Here is a 17545-nt window from a genome sequence, read left to right on the forward strand (position 1 = left end):
TGGGATAGCTTGTTTCGATGAGGCAGAAGGAGGGTGTTTTCTATTGACATGTATCAGCTTATCGGGAAAGTGTAAAAATTGTCATACCGATAGTCGATGAGGCTATCAGTGTAACTTGTAACGATGAAAAGGCAGTGCAGATCATGGACTTATAGCATCAGGAGATCAGAAATAATGAAAAAACTCTATCCCGAGACCCGATGACTGAAGGTAACTGAAGGCAGGTCCATTGGAGAAAAAGACCTTATCGGGATAGTGCAGAAATAGTTAGGCCGATCCCCGATGACATGGAGAATCGAAAGGTGGAACCATCGATATTACCTATACCGATAAAGCAGACTTGGAGGTATAAAGCAAAGAAGCATTAATCGTTTGGGGAATTAATCGACAAAACAAAAGTACAAGATTTTTTGAAAAAATCGGGAATTAATTGGGAAAAAATGGAGAAAAAATTGGCTTGAAAAAAAGGTAAAAAATTATAGAAAAAGAGACAAAATACTTTCTTTTTAAATTTAAGGGCATTTCCATAGCACAAAGACGTAGGTAGGTTGCCGAATTGGAATTAGAATTAAGGTAAGTGGGTACAATACATTGGTATGTCAAATTTTTTTGGAGGAACTCGGTACGTTTCGTACATCTATACAAAAAACATATTAACAAATAAATCTATTTTTAAAATTAAATAGAGTATAAATTAAATATATTAAAAATGATATAATATACATTATAAATTAAAAATAAATATTATTATATTTATATTTATTAATGGTCTATAAAGATACGAATTTATAATTTATAATTTACAATTTACAATTTAAAATTTACAATTTTATTAAATTATATAATTATTGTATATAGTTTAATAAATGACACTAATATAATATACAATAATTTTAATTAACAAATTACTTTATATATAATTAATATTAAAAATTAAATAATATACATTATAAATTAAAAATAAATATTATTATATTTACATTTATTAATGGTCTATAAAGATACAAATTATTAATTTATAATTTTAAAATTATTTATAATTCTAATTTATATTTTATTAAATTATATAATTATTCTATATAGTTTAATAAATGACACACTAATATAATATATAATAAATTTAATTTACAATTTATTATTTTTTTGATCAGTGAAGGTTAATATTTCAGCTGCTGTGCAACATTCCACTATCTAAGACTATGGGGTCTAGCCCCTACAATAATAATTGTTTTTTTATGACTGGAGCTATGAACCAGTGGGGTCACAAAGGGGGACCCCATCCCCATGGTGAACATGTCTGAAGCATTAACGCTTCCAATATTTGTCTCCTGCAGCTTATCAATCCGTCACACCATAATTCTCCTTATATCTCCCTTCTCCTTATCTCTCCACAAGACTCCTTATGCCTCCCTGCTTATCTCTCCATTCGCCTTATATCTCTCGCTCCTTATCACTCCACATCCATCTCCTTATCGCTCCACTTTGTCTCCTTATCGCTCCACTGCAACTCCTTATCGCTCCATATCATTGGCCTCCCTTATCACTCCGCTACCCGCAATCTCGTGTGCATGGCGCCTGACATCATTGCCTGTGTGCTCCTGTGTGTCCTTCGTCCGCCAACTTCGCAAATGCCTGCCGAGTGAGTCAAACCTTCAACCTTCCCATTCCGGGGCTCATGACATTACCGCATGTTGCGGGGTGAACCCCAATTTACAAATTATTTTATATATATTAATTATATATTAAAAATTAAATAATAGACATTATAAATTAAAAATAAATATTATTATATTTACATTTATTAATGGTCTATAAAGATACTAATTTATAATTTTTAAATTATTTATATTTCTAATTTACAATTTTATTAAATTATATAATTATTCTATATAATTTAATAAATGACACACTAATATAATATACAATAATTTTAATTTACAAATTATTTTATAATGTTAATTATTAAATTATTTTTAATTATATATTAAACATATAATAAATAATAATAATATAAATGATTGTAAGGATTGTTGCTTATGTCATAGTTTTTATTTTAGAGTTCAGATTTTAATTTAAAGTTCTCGATAATATAAAGTTACAAAAAATAAGGAAACCACGGAAAGCTTATTTCTCGTATTTTTCAAGCTTTATCAGTTGCAGAAACGTTATTTCCGAGTTTTTTATTTATAATTCCCACGTGAAACAACGAGACAAGGTGAGGCTCTTATTCAGAATGCAAACAAAAATATTTGAGGTTTCAATTTTCAGCGATACAGAAAGTCATTAAGGTTTTGTAGAGATCAAAATGTCCGGCAAAAAATCAAGGACAAAAATTTCGAACCCTAACTGATTCCATGCAAACTATACCCAGAATCGGTCTATTTTCACAGGTGATTTTTAGGGTTTATGTCATTTTTTTAGCCGAGCAGATATTTCGCAATTTTTAAACACGATTTAAACACGATTTTGCAGAGTTCTACAAAAACATAGCATAGAATCACAACTTTGTTAAGTTGTCTGTGATAGATAAATAGGTATCCGAAGAAACGGCTCCAAGAACTTAACTTTTTTATCAGTGAGGGTGCAAAGCTATTTTAATGGCAGAGTTAAAGGTATCGGAAAGCAGGGACTTGACACGCATTGAGCGCATAGGTGCGCATTCGCACATAAGAGGACTGGGCTTGGATGACACTCTCGAAGCCCGCAGCGTTTCGCAGGGCATGGTAGGTCAGAAATCCGCTAGAAAAGCCGCAGGGGTCATTCTGGAGATGATCAAGGAAGGGAAAATTGCAGGCCGCGCGGTTCTGCTGGCCGGCCAGCCTGGCACCGGGAAAACTGCTATCGCTATGGGCATGGCTAAAGCCCTAGGCGAAGAAACTCCCTTCGCAATGATGTCCGGTAGTGAGGTATTTTCGCTAGAGATGAACAAGACCGAGGCCTTGACGCAGGCTTTCAGGTTAGGCTATTTCTAAGGCAGTTTATGTCTTTGCAAGTTTAGAAGTCCCAGTGAATCCTTTTTAACATCGAATTCTGAATTTCTAATGGTTGAAGGTTTGAAATTATGGCAAATATTTTTCAATATCTAGTTTTGAATTTCTCATGGTTGAAGTTTTAGAAATACTGGCAAATTTTCTTCAATAATTAATTTTGAAGTTCTTATCGTTGCAGTATATAAATACTGGCAAATCTTTTTTAACATTCAAATTTAAATTTTATATCATTAAATTTTAAAATTCTGACAAATATTTTTTTTTTCGGTAAATAAATAGCTGGGTAAGGCCAGCACCCCTTATATCGATAAAGCAAAAAGTATTACAACCTGTGTTTCTTTTTAGCAGAAAATACCAGAAATAGTATACCAACCCCAACCACTACTAGCCGCCTGATCCATTCAAAAAGTTCTTACTACCAAAACCCTTGCAAAAACGGAGGACTCCTTGTATACCTATCCCATCCACATATATGCCACGCATCCGATATTACTAACTTAAAACAAAAATTACAAAAATGTATCATTTTCAGACCAGAAACACCCTTCCACCAGAGAACCGCATCACCCGCCATCATGGTTCCGCTCCATCATGCTCCTGCTCCGCTGCAGGTCCCTGAAGTTCTGCCCTCTTCCTTACGTTCTGGATGTCCCCAGCCCGCTTGATGAACAGACATTCTTGATTGCAATCGGCATGGGCCTCAGACCTTGCCATCTCCACATCACGCTCATCGTCCACCATCCATTCCTCTCCATGCCCCAGAAATAGCACATCCATTATCTCAATAACATCCTCCTCATCAATTTCTTCTTCTTACATCAGACCCTCTGTAGTAAGGTAGTCCCATTTCCAGTCTGGACTTGTGGGCTTCTTGATTTTTGCTACATAGAGTAGAAAATTGATACTTCGATCAATCTCCCCCCAACAACCCATCAATATATCCAGCTCCAAAGTTCTCACAATTGGGAATTTACGGACCTCAACTCCACCATCCTCGCCCATATAATATTTCTAGGGGAGAGGAATTAGAATATTCCTGTCCACATTATCAATAGCAGCACCGATCTCTCCGAGAAATGCATGCTTGAACACCATCTGAGTCATCTTTTTCGCCCATTCCTTCTAGATGCCCATATATATCAACATAGCCAAGAAAAATGCTGGTATGTCTAAACTAACTCTGTATCTATGGTGCGCTAGTATAAATTCTGGACCCAGCTCCACCTTGATGGCTTGTATGACATATGGGTGATGATTCACCAAAACTGCCCCCAGCCGCTTGTCAGTTATCTCTCCCAGAAACACCATTAGTGGCTTGGTAGCCTCTAGAAGAATAGGCGTGCCCATCTCTTAATCTCCAAATGGCAAAGCAAGCCTTCGAAATTAGTTATATAGCCCTCTTACCGCCTTACTAAATGCATCTGCAAAAATTAAATACATGTCGTCACATTCTCACGCCATCATCCTTATATTCCCTAAAAGCATGTGCAATATATCGTTCTTCACCCTTGAAATTAAATGCTTTGTCCTCCGATGACAACAAATACACCACTCGCTCAGCTCAACACCTAAGCTTTTCATATCTCTTTATATGGACATACCTATCCTTTAACAAATAGCACTACGATCACCTGTGATCTAATCTCAAATTTGATCCACCTATACTACTTCTCTCTCTCCTAAGCATTATTCCATAAGTTCTCATGCTTTGATTATGCGACTTAAATTCTCCCGCCACCCTTCAAATCTCTTTCTCCGTGGTGTGCCAACCTACCTGTCCATTCCATGCTATGCAGTTATATTTTTCCATTGTATTTGCCAAGTCATCCATTGCCATCCTCTTTTGCTGCTTTCTTGGCCAATACATTGGCAACTGCATTCCCTTCTCTGAATATATGGCTAATCTTGAAGTCCTCCAAAGATTCAATTAAATTTCTGATAGGTGAGAGCCGATTATTTAACGTCCAATTTGGTGTGTCATTTTGTCAAATAGCATTAATTGTAATCATCGAGTCTCCTTCTAAGTGAATCTTCTTTGCTCCTATTTCCTTCCCCAACTCTAACCCATCAAAGCAGCTTGAAATTCTGCAATGTTATTTGAAGAAGTGCCTATATATTCCGTATGCTCAGCAATTATCACCACCACCTCATCTCGGATGACATAACCGATTCCACTAGGGCTAGGATTTCCTCTCAAAGTGACATCGAAGTTCACTTTGACCCAGCCATTCTCAGGGGCACACCATCTCACTTCATTTCGTGGACTGATATTCTGCTTTTTATCATTACCTCCCAACATTTTGCGGATCACTAATCCACTGAAAACACTAGCCATTTTGTCATCCCAACACGAAAAGCTATTATTCCTGATAGACTTCATTTTGGCGGTAGAATTCACCAATTCTGTTATTGAACCTTCATTTTTTTTTGATGAGGCAGTCCCTTGGCATTGCTTGCTCCTTGAAGACCCTCCTATTCCATTCTTTCCAGACCTCCCATACCACTGTTGAAGGAATAACCTGCCATAAGCTTGCGAACAGACTTTTCTTGTTTTGTCTGGGCCACATACAAAACCAATCTCTCAAACTCTGTGGTAATGGTCCCTGCAAATCTAACTTATTTAATAAGTATTTCCAGCAGCTTTCTGTGTATGGGCATGTCAATAGGAGATGATCTGCATTTTCATCATGGTTTTTACACAGTGAACATCTACCCGATCCCACAATTCCAATTCTCGTCACTCTATCTTGAGTTAGGATCCTGCTCTGAATTGACAGCCATGAAAAAGTCCCTGCCTTTGGAAGGCAACAATTCCTTCGGCCATTGTTGATCTTCTACGATAGCCTCCTTAATTCTATATCTTAACTTGACCTTATACCCACCATTTGTCGAGGCACACCATCTGATTATATCTTGCTTATTCGACCATACCACACATCTATTTTTCGGTATTTCTCTTAATGCAGCCTTCTGATCTTGGGGCACATTGATGTTATCCAATGGTTTCCACTCCCATCTTATTGAATCATTATTTCTGATCACATTACCATAATTGCATACCTTCTATCCCCATATTCTGATTATCTTCCTTCATTGCATCTAGCCATGGAATAGAATTGAGTGCCAGATGGCCCTCCCAAGAGTCCTCCCAAAAGGAAGCACTCCTACCATCCTTGACTTCCCATGTAATATGCTTGGTAATGACCTCCCTACATTCAAGAATAAAATTTGCACCCATCTCCAATCTCCATTGCAATACATGCTCCAAACTAATTTTGCTCCCATTGCAATGTTCATAATGTTGAGCTGCCTCACTCCTGCTCCTTTAGCTCCTTGTGGTTTAGAAATTTTGTCTCAAGATAGTTATGGTATCTTATGTGTCTCCTCTGGTCCATTCCAAAAGAATCGTCTCATGTGTTGGATGACGATATCTTCCCCTGATTTGGGGATCTTCATACAAGACATCGAGTGCATTGGTATAGCTGTCAAAACGGCATTCAGCATCAAAATCCTTTCGGCTGAGGTCAACCACTTCCCGTTCCACATCTAAATTTTCCTTTTGCAGCTGTTGATTAGATTTTCCTAGTAGCATTTTTTGTTAGCGCCACCAAACAAAGGCGTCCCCTAAAAACCTTCCTTTGAGGCTGGCAATCCTCAATCCCAAAATTCTCGTGATCTCCCTTTCCAGGCTTGGTTGTACATTTAGGAAAAATACTTCAAACTTTTTCCAATTGATACTTTAACCGAAGGCCTTACTGTAGTCATTCAATAAGTTCCTAATGTTTTTGGCTTCCACTCTAGTCGCTTTCCCAAATAAAATAGTGTCATCAGCAAACTGCTGATGAGTTGCTGCATCTATACTAGGCGTAATTTCAATCCCCTTCCACAAACCTTCCTATCTGAGGTGTGAAATACGCCTCCCCAAGGCTTCGGCCATAATAATAAAGAGGAAAGGGCACAGTGGCTCCCCCTGCCGAATGTCTCTGGAAGATCCTAAAAACCCTTGGGCCACTCCATTTACTAATATCGAAAACTTTGGTGTGTTTATGCAGCTCCCAATCCACTCAATCCATTTGCTTTCAAACCCAAATTTACTCAGAACACTTAATAAGAATTGCCTATCCGCAAGATCAAAGGCTTTCTGTATATCCAATTTGACCACCATATTAGGGGTTCTAGTTTTTCTTGCAGTGTGTAGCCTCATGAGCTATAATAATCCCTTCAACAGTTGATCTACAAATAGAGAATCCACTTTTCTCATTTGATATAACCTTCTTTAGTACCTTCTTCAATCGATTCACAATGATCTTGGTTGTAGCTTTATATGTTATGCTATATAGTGCAATGGGCCAAAAATCCCGAAAATTTAGTGCCTCTTTTTTCTTTGGGACTAATGCTATGAAAGTATGATGGAGAAAGCCAAGCATTGCAGTTTTTCTTCTAGATTCCTCAACAGCTTAATGCAGATCATCACAAATGACATCCCAGAAAACATGGTAAAACTTTGTGGGGAAACCATTTGTTCTTGGGACTTTATCCGGACCGAGTTGAAAGGTGGCCATCTTTACTTCTTCCATACTGATTGGCTTATAGAGTTCCATGCTATCTTCTTCACTAATTAAGGCTGGGATATGATTCAGGAAATCCTCCCGTTCCCTGTTGTGATTTGCAGTAGCACGATTTAGTGTAGATTGGAAATATTGCACTGCCTCTTGATTGACTTCCTCCATAGACTGTGTTTTCGAACCATCTTCCCATTCTATCTCTGTTATCCTTTTTCTGCTCCTATTCGCCACTGCTTTTCTATGAAAATACTGTGTTTCTCTAGACTTTTGGCACCAATGCGTTTCTTCCTTAACCGAGATCTCAGATAGCTTTGATTTAAGGCGTTGTTCTGTCTCAAAGTCCTCCTTATCCATTCCTCTTGCAATAATTTTCGCATTCTGTTTGATGAACTCCTCTACCTGAGCCTTTTCAGCAAATATGTTTTTGAAGTGATCCTTATTCCGAATCTTTAATTTGTTTTTGATGTGTAACAGCTTTTGACTAAATAAATACATCTTTGGAATTATGGCCAATTATGACTTCATCATAGGTTGATTAATCCATTTAGCTCAGTATCTGTAAGCCAAATATTTTCAAATATGAATGGACTCCCACCTTTATGCCCATCCACACTGATGATTAATTGGACTGGATAATGATTAGAACCAGTGAATGGTAATATAGTAGCTTCAAGGGTGTCTGATTGATCCTCCCATTCGCCATACAAAAGAAAACGATCAAATCTCTCTGCTATATAAGTGAAACCTTTCGTTTTGTTCGTCCATGTAAATTTCCCATTCCTAGTTGAGATATCCCTTAGATTATTCTCATCTATGAAAGCCTGGAAATCTTGTTGTACCCTGCTAATTCTTTGCAGCCCTCGTTGCTTTTCTGTATTGTTCAATGTGGCATTGAAATCTCCTCTAATAACAACTTTCTCCCTATTCTGAGTCCCTAGCCATTGTTTTAGATCATGCCATAAATTTCTCTTATCCAATGTTGAAATCGGCCCATAAACATTAATTACTAGCAATTCTTTGTTCTGACTTAAGGTTCTACTTTTAACCGCCATCCAATTTTGGTTCTCCTTAACTAATGAACACCTGACTGTTAACGGATTCCAAATCACCCCAAGTCCACCAGAAGCCCCATTTGATTCTACAAAGTACCCTTCCCACTGCCTCCAAATTCTTATTTTATTTTGATATTCCTTCTAATTCCACTTTGTTTCTTGCAACAACACCATATCAGCTTTACTTAGGTCTATTTGACACTTCACCAAGTGCCATTTGCTAGGAGCATTTATGCCCCTAACATTCCATTTTTTTATCTTCATGCCTCCTTAAGAAGGATGATCTCCTTCCCGTTTCTCAATTTTCTTTGTCCCTTAGCGTTGGCTGCAATTGCCAACTTGGCTTTGTTCGATTTGGCACCCCTCTTCTTTATAACTGCAATGTATGGTTTTTTTTAATCTTGGATTGGGTCTGTGCAATGCTTTGTTCTGCCATAATATTTATTCACTCATCCTCAAAACCTCCATCCTGATCCGAGTCAAAGTAAGAATCTTCTTCCACTATTATCATTATCATCCTTCGCCTCCCTATCCATTAGTTCATCTTCCTTATTGCTGGCCCTCTTTGGCATGCTTTGTCCTTCTGTTTTGGATTCTAGCCTCAACATACCTTCATTCTCCTCATTCAGAGCTTTATCTTTCCCTTGGCCTTCCTCTAATTTTAACTCTTCAGAACCCGACTCATTAGACCCATTTCCATCAATGGAGTTGGCCATGTCCAAGACAATGTCCAAGGCAAGATGAACCTCGCCTTGACACTTAGAAGAAATTGGCTAGCCAAAGCTAAACTCTGCCCTAGCATGAAAGAAAATGGCACAAGACAGTCAAGTCCGCCTAGGAGAGATGAAGAAAGATGTCATGCCAAGGTCAAAGTCCGCCCAACCTTGGCATGCTGATTGTGAAGTCCACCTTGAAGGAATGAAGGAAGTGGCCTTCTGATCCTAAAGTTTGCCACACACAATGTCCAGCTAGCTAGCAAGTCCGCCCAAGGTAAAAAGTGAAGGTTGGCTTGCCAAGCATGAAGTCTGCCCAACCTTGGCTCATGACCTCTCCTCCCTCCATGTTCATGCTATTTACTTTAGACACTTTGTATCATTATTTTCCCCCTTCTTCTCTGCTTCCTCTGCACAGTTCCCCTCCCAATGCTGGGTTTCAATGTTGTTAGGTCCTTGCCCTTCTTGATATTTAGTTGTGCTAGTGTCACACATTTTTGCCTCCATAGTAGCTTGTCCTGCCTTCATTACTTCTCAACTCCTCAATACTGCCATGACCGATGCATCTGCTAAACCTTGCCCCATGTCTGATGTCGGATTGTCCTGATCTCTAGGATCTTGTCCTGCCTTCTTCCTTTTCATAGTTTTATCATTCTCATTTTCTCTATTAGCCTATACAGTCCCAATGTAGTCCAGATTCCCATGCTCCTTGGATCTACAATTAGGGCATAGTAGCATTTGATCTCTCTCAATTCGCACAGTCCTAAATCCATCTTCTGTACTCACCTCAATTTCCTATGGTAGCATTTGTTGTGGAGCCAACCCTAAGCAAATCTTTATATAGGCCCCTTGACTTCTATTAACCACAATTTCATCCATTGAGATGAAGGTACCCAGCTTACTACCAATTTCCTTTAATATACTTTCCTCCTAGTATTTGGATAGAATTTCATACATATGAATCCATACCACCCTTCCTTTATCACATGTTTTCATGGGTTGAAGTTTGGGTACCAATCTATTAAATGAACTCCTGTATATTATATGGAGTATGGACCGTTATTTAGGGCATTCTGTTTTTCTTGGATTGAGGGAAATATTACCAGATAGAAATCATTTGGTAGGGCACCAACTTGAATTTATTCCCCCCAATTATCATAACACCAATTCTCCATCATCCCACCCTCTTTTGCGGAGCCACCCCATTTAACAAATAATCCCCGCTCTCTTAATCTATCAATTTCATTCTTCAATTTATCCAAATCAATTGAAATAAATGTTTTCATTGAAGCCGGATGAGGTTGCTTTCCGGTATCATTCAGCAACTTGTTGGATGGGTCTTCATCATTCTCCGCTTTCTCTTTCCCTTTCCATGACTTGTTTGTTCAATCCCATCGACCAGTGCCTCCTGAGGATTGTTCTTGCTCCACCAGAAGTCCACTTTATCGGCTCTTGAAGTGACCTTATACCAGTACCCCCCATTCCTATGCTTCTGGTATCCATTTCTTCTAATAATGTTGGAAACCTCCTTGGAATTGGAATTTGTTTGTCACTCCTGCCTGCCTTTTATCGGAGGAATTAACCCCTGACACCTTCCATGCGGTTGTATCTAGGGTAACCGTTGTCTTCTTTCCTGACTATTGTTTTGCCACTGATTCCTTGGTATAACCCTAGGCATCGATCTACCCAACAACCGTCCATGTATACCCATTGCGGAGTATGAGCCTTGAATCCGCCCTGATTCTCCGCTTATTTCTGCCTGTCTTTTTGAAACTCATCTCCAATGCCTCCACCTAAGCCTCCCAGCATTTCCTGCCGTCTGTCTCCAAATTTTGCATTGAAGTGCTATTGTGTGCATCTTGCCCTCAATTCATCGATCAGAAGAGCCTCCGCTGCATCTATTGCCCAATCTCCAAAAACTTCTCCTCGTGCCTCCTGTTGCTCTCTTCGCTCCTGTCATTCCCCTCGCTCCTGCTGCTCAATTTTTTTTTTCCCAATACATAATTAAAATCCTGACAAATACATTTCAATATTCAATTTTGGATTTCTAATGGTTGAAGGTTTGAAATTCTGGCAAATATTTTTCAATATCTGGTTTTGAATTTCTCATGGTTGAAGTTTTATAAATACTGGCAAATTTTCTTCAATATTTAATTTTAAAGTTATTATCGTTTGCAGTATCTAAATACTGGCAAATCTTTTTTAACATTCAAATTTGAATCTTATAATATTAAATTTTGAAATCCTGACAAATATATTTCAATAGTCAATTTTTAATTTCTAATGGTTGAAGGTTTGAAATTCTGGCAAATATATTTTAATATCTAGTTATGAATTTCTCATGGTTGAACTTTTAGAAATACTGGCAAATTTTCTTCAATATTTAATTTTGAAGTTCTTATTGTTGCAGTATCTAAATACTGGCAAATCTTTTTTAACATTCAAATTTTAATTTTTTATCATTAAATTTCAAAATTCTGACAAATATATTTCATCTTTCAGGAAGGCAATAGGTGTCAGAATTAAGGAAGAAACAGAGATTATTGAAGGAGAAGTTGTTGAGATTCAGATAGATCGGCCAGCTGCTGCAGGTGCTGCTTCAAAGACTGGGAAATTAACACTGAAAACGACGGAGATGGAGACTGTGTATGAATTGGGAAGCAAGATGATTGAGGGTTTGAACAAGGAGAAAGTCCAGAGTGGGGATGTTGTAGCAATTGATAAGGCTTCTGGGAAGATCACTAAGCTGGGGCGGTCTTTTGCCAGGTCTAGGGATTATGATGCCATGGGTCCGCAGACCAAGTTTGTACAGTGTCCTGATGGGGAGCTGCAGAAGCGCAAGGAGGTCGTACATTCTGTTACACTGCATGAAATTGATGTCATCAATAGCAGGTTAGCAAAAATTCAGCCACAAAAAGGATAATTTTAAAAAGCACTCCATCTCAAAACTTAGAAATCCTAGCAAACTTTTTGCAATTTTTAAACCCTCAATTCTATTATGCTCACCTTTAATGAGCTTCTTGGGGTTCTACCCTTTGTGCAAAAATTTGTCGGGTTCTTAAAGAAAAATGAATTTTGTTTAGTTGAAGTGGAGGATTCAGATCTTCATTTGAAATAAAAATTGTTTTTGGAATTTTTTTTTAACAAAATTAGCCAGTTGAGATATTTTAGCCACTAAAATTCTCTCATTGTCTTTTAGTATATTAATTTGTGTATCTGTACATATTTAATGGGGATGAAAATTTGTTTTATAATAATTCAATATTACAAGATTTCAGTTCCTTGAAAGTCCTAACAAGAATGTACTTCCAGGCCCAAGGAAAAGATTCTTATATCATGGAGGCTCAAAAAAGATTGTCTATCCCTTGATTGAGCCACAATTTACAATTTTACATCTATACTACTGCTAACTGGTAAAAATACCAGATTTGCATTGTGATTCTTCTTGATTAAAAGCATCTGATAACAACCATACGTTTCTATATAAAAGAGGAAGCAAACAAATAAATGCTACTGTATTGCAAAAAAAATGATGCAAAGCAGCTGATGCCAGTTTATACAGTTCTATTTAAAAGAATCGAGCTAATAATCATTAATATTATAGAAGAAAACTAGATATAAAATAGCCACAAGACAAACTTTATTGAAGTGGTTAAAACTGGAGAGGCATCATTTAGCTACAATCCAAACTTACTATTCAAGTGCCATAGACAGAAGATTCATCTACTGAGGACATGAAGGTATTCTAGCCATAGAAAATTCTCTCATTTTCATGAACTTTAATATCTGGTTCATTGATGCAAAACCAGGAATGTACCTTAGTTAACTGCAGCCCAGGCTTGGGGTCATGCTGATCTGAGCTGGCTGGTTGGGTTTTGATGAGAACTTGACAAACACTGAAAAACCTGCAGTTTGTTGGAAAAACTAGCAAAAAACCGTGGTTTGTTCAATAAATCATGACTAAAATTCCAGGGTGGAAGCAAAATTGCATCCTTTTTAAACTGGCAATTTTTTCCTAACTCCAGAATATTTCATTTTTTCCATCTGCTCCCCTGTTTTCATACTTCCTAGTTGCATTCCCGACCACCCCAAGGGCATCTTCATCATTGAGAACTGGCTGTTACCTTCGAAACTGAGAATTAGCAAGAAAAACGAGTATTTGCAATTTCTTGATTGAGCAAAACTTTTGTGGGTCTTGCAACATTGTCAATCCATTTGATGGATCACACCTCCACCCCAATACAGAGGTGTTTGGTCCGCAAATGCTCAGGAGCTTAATAAGTGGGGAAACCTTTTCCTCATATTTTCAATGGTATACCATTCTGCTTGCCTTGGTAGTTGCCCCTTGAGTCCAACCAACCAAGTATTGTCCACTTGCCTTCTAGTCTGCCACTCTTTTCTTTTTAAGCACCGCATCCCTCCCTACTTGTCTTGTCCACTTTGCAACTGGAGGTAACAGTCCATCTTCCTCATCAAGCATATATGGCTTGAACAAAATGTATGTCCCCTTTTTATCAAATGCTCTAGTCTGCCTAAAAGTCAAATTATCAAGGAAGTAGGAGATGGAGTAGGGTTATGTACCAACTTAGATCACCCAAATTGAGGTCCTGCAAACATGTTAGATAATCTATGAAATATAATTAAACAAAACATTGTTAGATATACTAAGTAAAACATATATCTCATTACTAGGATTTAGGAACATTAACTTGATTATAAGATAAACAAAACTTAATGGTGGATCTCAACCATAGGGAGACTAAGACAAAGGGGTAGGTTAGGGTGCTTGAATGTTCCTCTACCCTAGGCCCAAGAGTGGATCTCTTGTCCCTCTTGGCCCCATGGGGCCATTTGGTCACTACCATGGGGTGGCGTACCTAGTGAGGAATCCCGCAGCCGTTCCCCTCACCATACTACCTTTATCTTCTGCCCTATAATATGAATTCCTTAACTCCCATAGCCAATCATGATAGGGAAGTTCGGATGACTGCAGTAGGGTTTCCTGAGGATCCTTCCCTCCTAAGCCCAAGGGCAACACTCCTTGTGCCCCCTTGGCCTCATGGGACCATTCAGTCACCACCATGAGGTGGCGTACTTCGGAGAGGACCTCACCACTGTTTCCCCTCCTTGTATCTTTATTTCTTAATTATGGTTGACAGTATTAAACAACATATACAGATTATGCATTATTGCCTTAATTCGGTATAAGAGATTATGTGATCACATATAAAGATTATGCATAGTTGCCCCTATTAATACGCTCAAAATTATATGAACATATGATTTCTTAACTAACCCATATGCTGTTCAAAGAGTAATTCAAGTAGTCATTATCGTATCGTTAACTGATATTCTTTCCAAACCAAATCGCAGATAGATTATTAATATATGCTGGCTCTCGGAATCTGAATTTGTCTGGCTTTTTCCGATGGTGATCTGAATCTGATTTCTTTTATCCCCTGTTTTGAATTGCTAAGACGATCTTTTTATATCCTTCGTCCATGCTAGAGAGTCATGCCCTTTGACCGCTGCCTATTCATATTTGACTTTTGCTAAGAGATGCCTTGTTTGATTGAACTGTTTCTCTTAATTAACTAATAGTTTGTGAATAGGATCGTTGCACCATAGGAAAGGAAAGGTGGATCCCTTAAGGCTGATGATAATTAACAAACCCTACTGTATGTTATAGGCGATCAAAGCACATTGTTCGATTTTATAAAATTGTTAAGTCTTACTTTGTAAGACAATTTTATATTCAGATTTGCTGATAAGGGATGTCAGATCGGGGGGCAGGCATGACAGTCTACCCCTCCCAAAATTGCTTGTCCTCAAGCAATAGTAGAATGATCATGAATCCTAACCCACCTTGTACTTCTCAAATATCATCATAAGTTGTAGATTTGAATTAAGACCCACGAGTTTCCTCCTTTAATTGAAATAGTTCCAAACTAGCAAGATTTAACTTAAGACAAGTTTTCTCTCTTCTAGAGGAAAAGGATCAAGGCCATCCAATTGTACTTGGAAAAACTAATTAGGTTGGCAACATGTTTGCACGTTGGTTATCTTGGTGAGTCTTTTTCTCTTGCTATTCTCATATTCTAGATTTTATGGTAATCATCAAGCTTGCAAAACTCGGCGAGCAATTCAAAAACTCGCGAGTAATCGCGATACATAATGTCGCGCGAGTTAATCGCGGAAATACTCGGCGCGATTTTTTCATATACTCGCCGCGATTTTTTTGGCAAATACTCGCTGTTAATGGCCAAAACCCGCCCGAAACGCGGCACAAAATGCGAGAAAAACGCGACTTAAGTCGCAGGCAAAAAAAAAACCGAAGTCTTTATTCCATTTCGCGGCTCGCGCGACTCCGGAAGGCAAAAAACGCCACGCGATTTCCAGTAGGGTTTGCATTTGCACGCGCGACCAGGTTTTTACTTGTTTATTCGTGATCTTTTTGTATTGTTTTATTTCGAATTCATAGTCATTTTAAATTTTAATCGAATGACTGTGTAATACACAGTCATTTGAAATGACTGTGTATTACACAGTCAAAATGACTGTGTATTGTTTGCATTTGCACGCACGACCAGGTATCTTTTTGTATTGTTTTATTTCGAATACTAAGACTGTGTAATACACAGTCATTTTCTGTGTAATACACAGTCATTTGAAAATGACTGTGTATTACACAGTCATCATTAGATTCATTACACAGTCACAGTCATTTGAAAATGACTGTGTATTACACAGTCACAGTCATTTCAAATGACTGTGTAATACACAATCATTAGTAATTACAGTCATTTCAAATGACTGTGTATTACACAGTCATCAGTCATTTGAAATGACTGTGTATTACACAGTCACAGTCATTTCAAATGACTGTGTAATACACAGTCATTTCAAATTTTCAAATGACTGTGTATTACACAGTCATCATTACACAATCACAGTCATTTCAATTTTCAAATGACTGTGTAATACACAGTCATTACACAGTCATTTCAAATTTTCAAATGACTGTGTATTACACAGTCATCATTACACAGTCACAGTCATTTCAAATGACTGTGTATTACACAGTCACAGTCATTTCAAATGACGTGAGGAGGAGCAGGAGGTTGATCATGCAGCAGAGGCACCTGTTAGTGTTGAGGATGTTGCCACTACTTCAGCACCACCCACCCAACGGCCACAATCTGTTTTGAGCTTTACCCAGCGGCCACAATCTGTTTTGAGCTTTAGTCGTAGACGCAATTTATGATTTCTTATTTTCATTGATACCAAACTTTGAACTTGATATGTAATCAGAATTTCAGAGGTTCTTGTTTTGTGGTCTATGACTCTATAACTCTATGAGACTGCCACTATGATACGTTGATATGTATTGAACTCTTATACATATGTTGCACTTGGTTTTTGGTTTATGCTATGATACTTGCATTTGTTGCTATGTATTACCAAAAAAATTTGATTTATATATCATGGAAATCATATATGTTATACAAATTTGGTGTAAATGTGTGTTTTTGAATTATATATAAAAAAAAAATGTATTTTCAAATGTTCGATAAAGTTGCCGAGTTTTGCCGAGTTTTTTGCCGAGTTTTGGCGAGTCCCGAGTTTTTAAAATTTTTTGGCCTTGCCGAGTTATTGCAAAATCCGAGTTTTTCATCTATGGTAATCATAGATACTCATGGAGTAGACATACATCGAACATGGAGTATGCACATGATCCATATTTACTTGACAAGGAAGCTTTGGCATCTTATGAGTTGACATATTACAATTTTTATTGGGGAAATCTTAGGAATATGAGGGCATTGGGATTGCTAGATTGGTTCCTCCACAAAGCTCCATTTGTTAATTATCCCCTTTTCTTCTGATGGGCTGCTCTTAAGATCTCCTTCGTCGTATCTTATTTTCTTGTTCAAGCTACCCTCTACTTCTTCATCCGATGTTGTCCCTATTATATGTAGTTGGCTTTTCTTCCCGCATTTGTGTCCTAGTTCCCACTTCTATTTGCACTTGTAGCTCAAGTGTTTACTTTTAAGGCCCCTTCAAGTGCATTTATGTCCAGGCCCCCATACCTCTTTACATTTAAAGCATAACTTTTCTTCTTGGGTTTCATCTTGTTTACAAGTGTGTCCTTGTTCCCATTTCTTCTTGCAATCAAAACATAGGCCTTTCTTCCTTAGTTCTTCTTGTTCGTCATGGGAGAGGTA

General features: G+C 37.8%; 1 protein-coding gene across 2 annotated transcripts in view; it reads left to right on the top strand.

Moving 5' to 3' along the window:
• Nucleotides 1–2103: 2103 nt before the first annotated feature.
• The window catches only part of LOC131079981 (uncharacterized), a 36811-nt gene continuing 21369 nt past the window's right edge, over nt 2104–17545 (top strand). The window contains exons 1-3 of one of the 2 annotated variants that reach the window (XM_058018037.2): nt 2104–2390; nt 2473–2956; nt 11823–12212. In XM_058018037.2, the coding sequence (XP_057874020.1) occupies nt 2598–2956; nt 11823–12212 (749 nt within the window). In that variant the 5' untranslated portion in view covers nt 2104–2390; nt 2473–2597. The remainder of the gene's footprint in view (nt 2391–2472; nt 2957–11822; nt 12213–17545) is intronic. The other variant, XM_058018038.2, reaches the window with a different exon arrangement.

This window comes from Cryptomeria japonica, chromosome 10 (assembly GCF_030272615.1).
Source record: "Cryptomeria japonica chromosome 10, Sugi_1.0, whole genome shotgun sequence".
Classification (NCBI taxonomy): domain Eukaryota; kingdom Viridiplantae; phylum Streptophyta; class Pinopsida; order Cupressales; family Cupressaceae; genus Cryptomeria; species Cryptomeria japonica.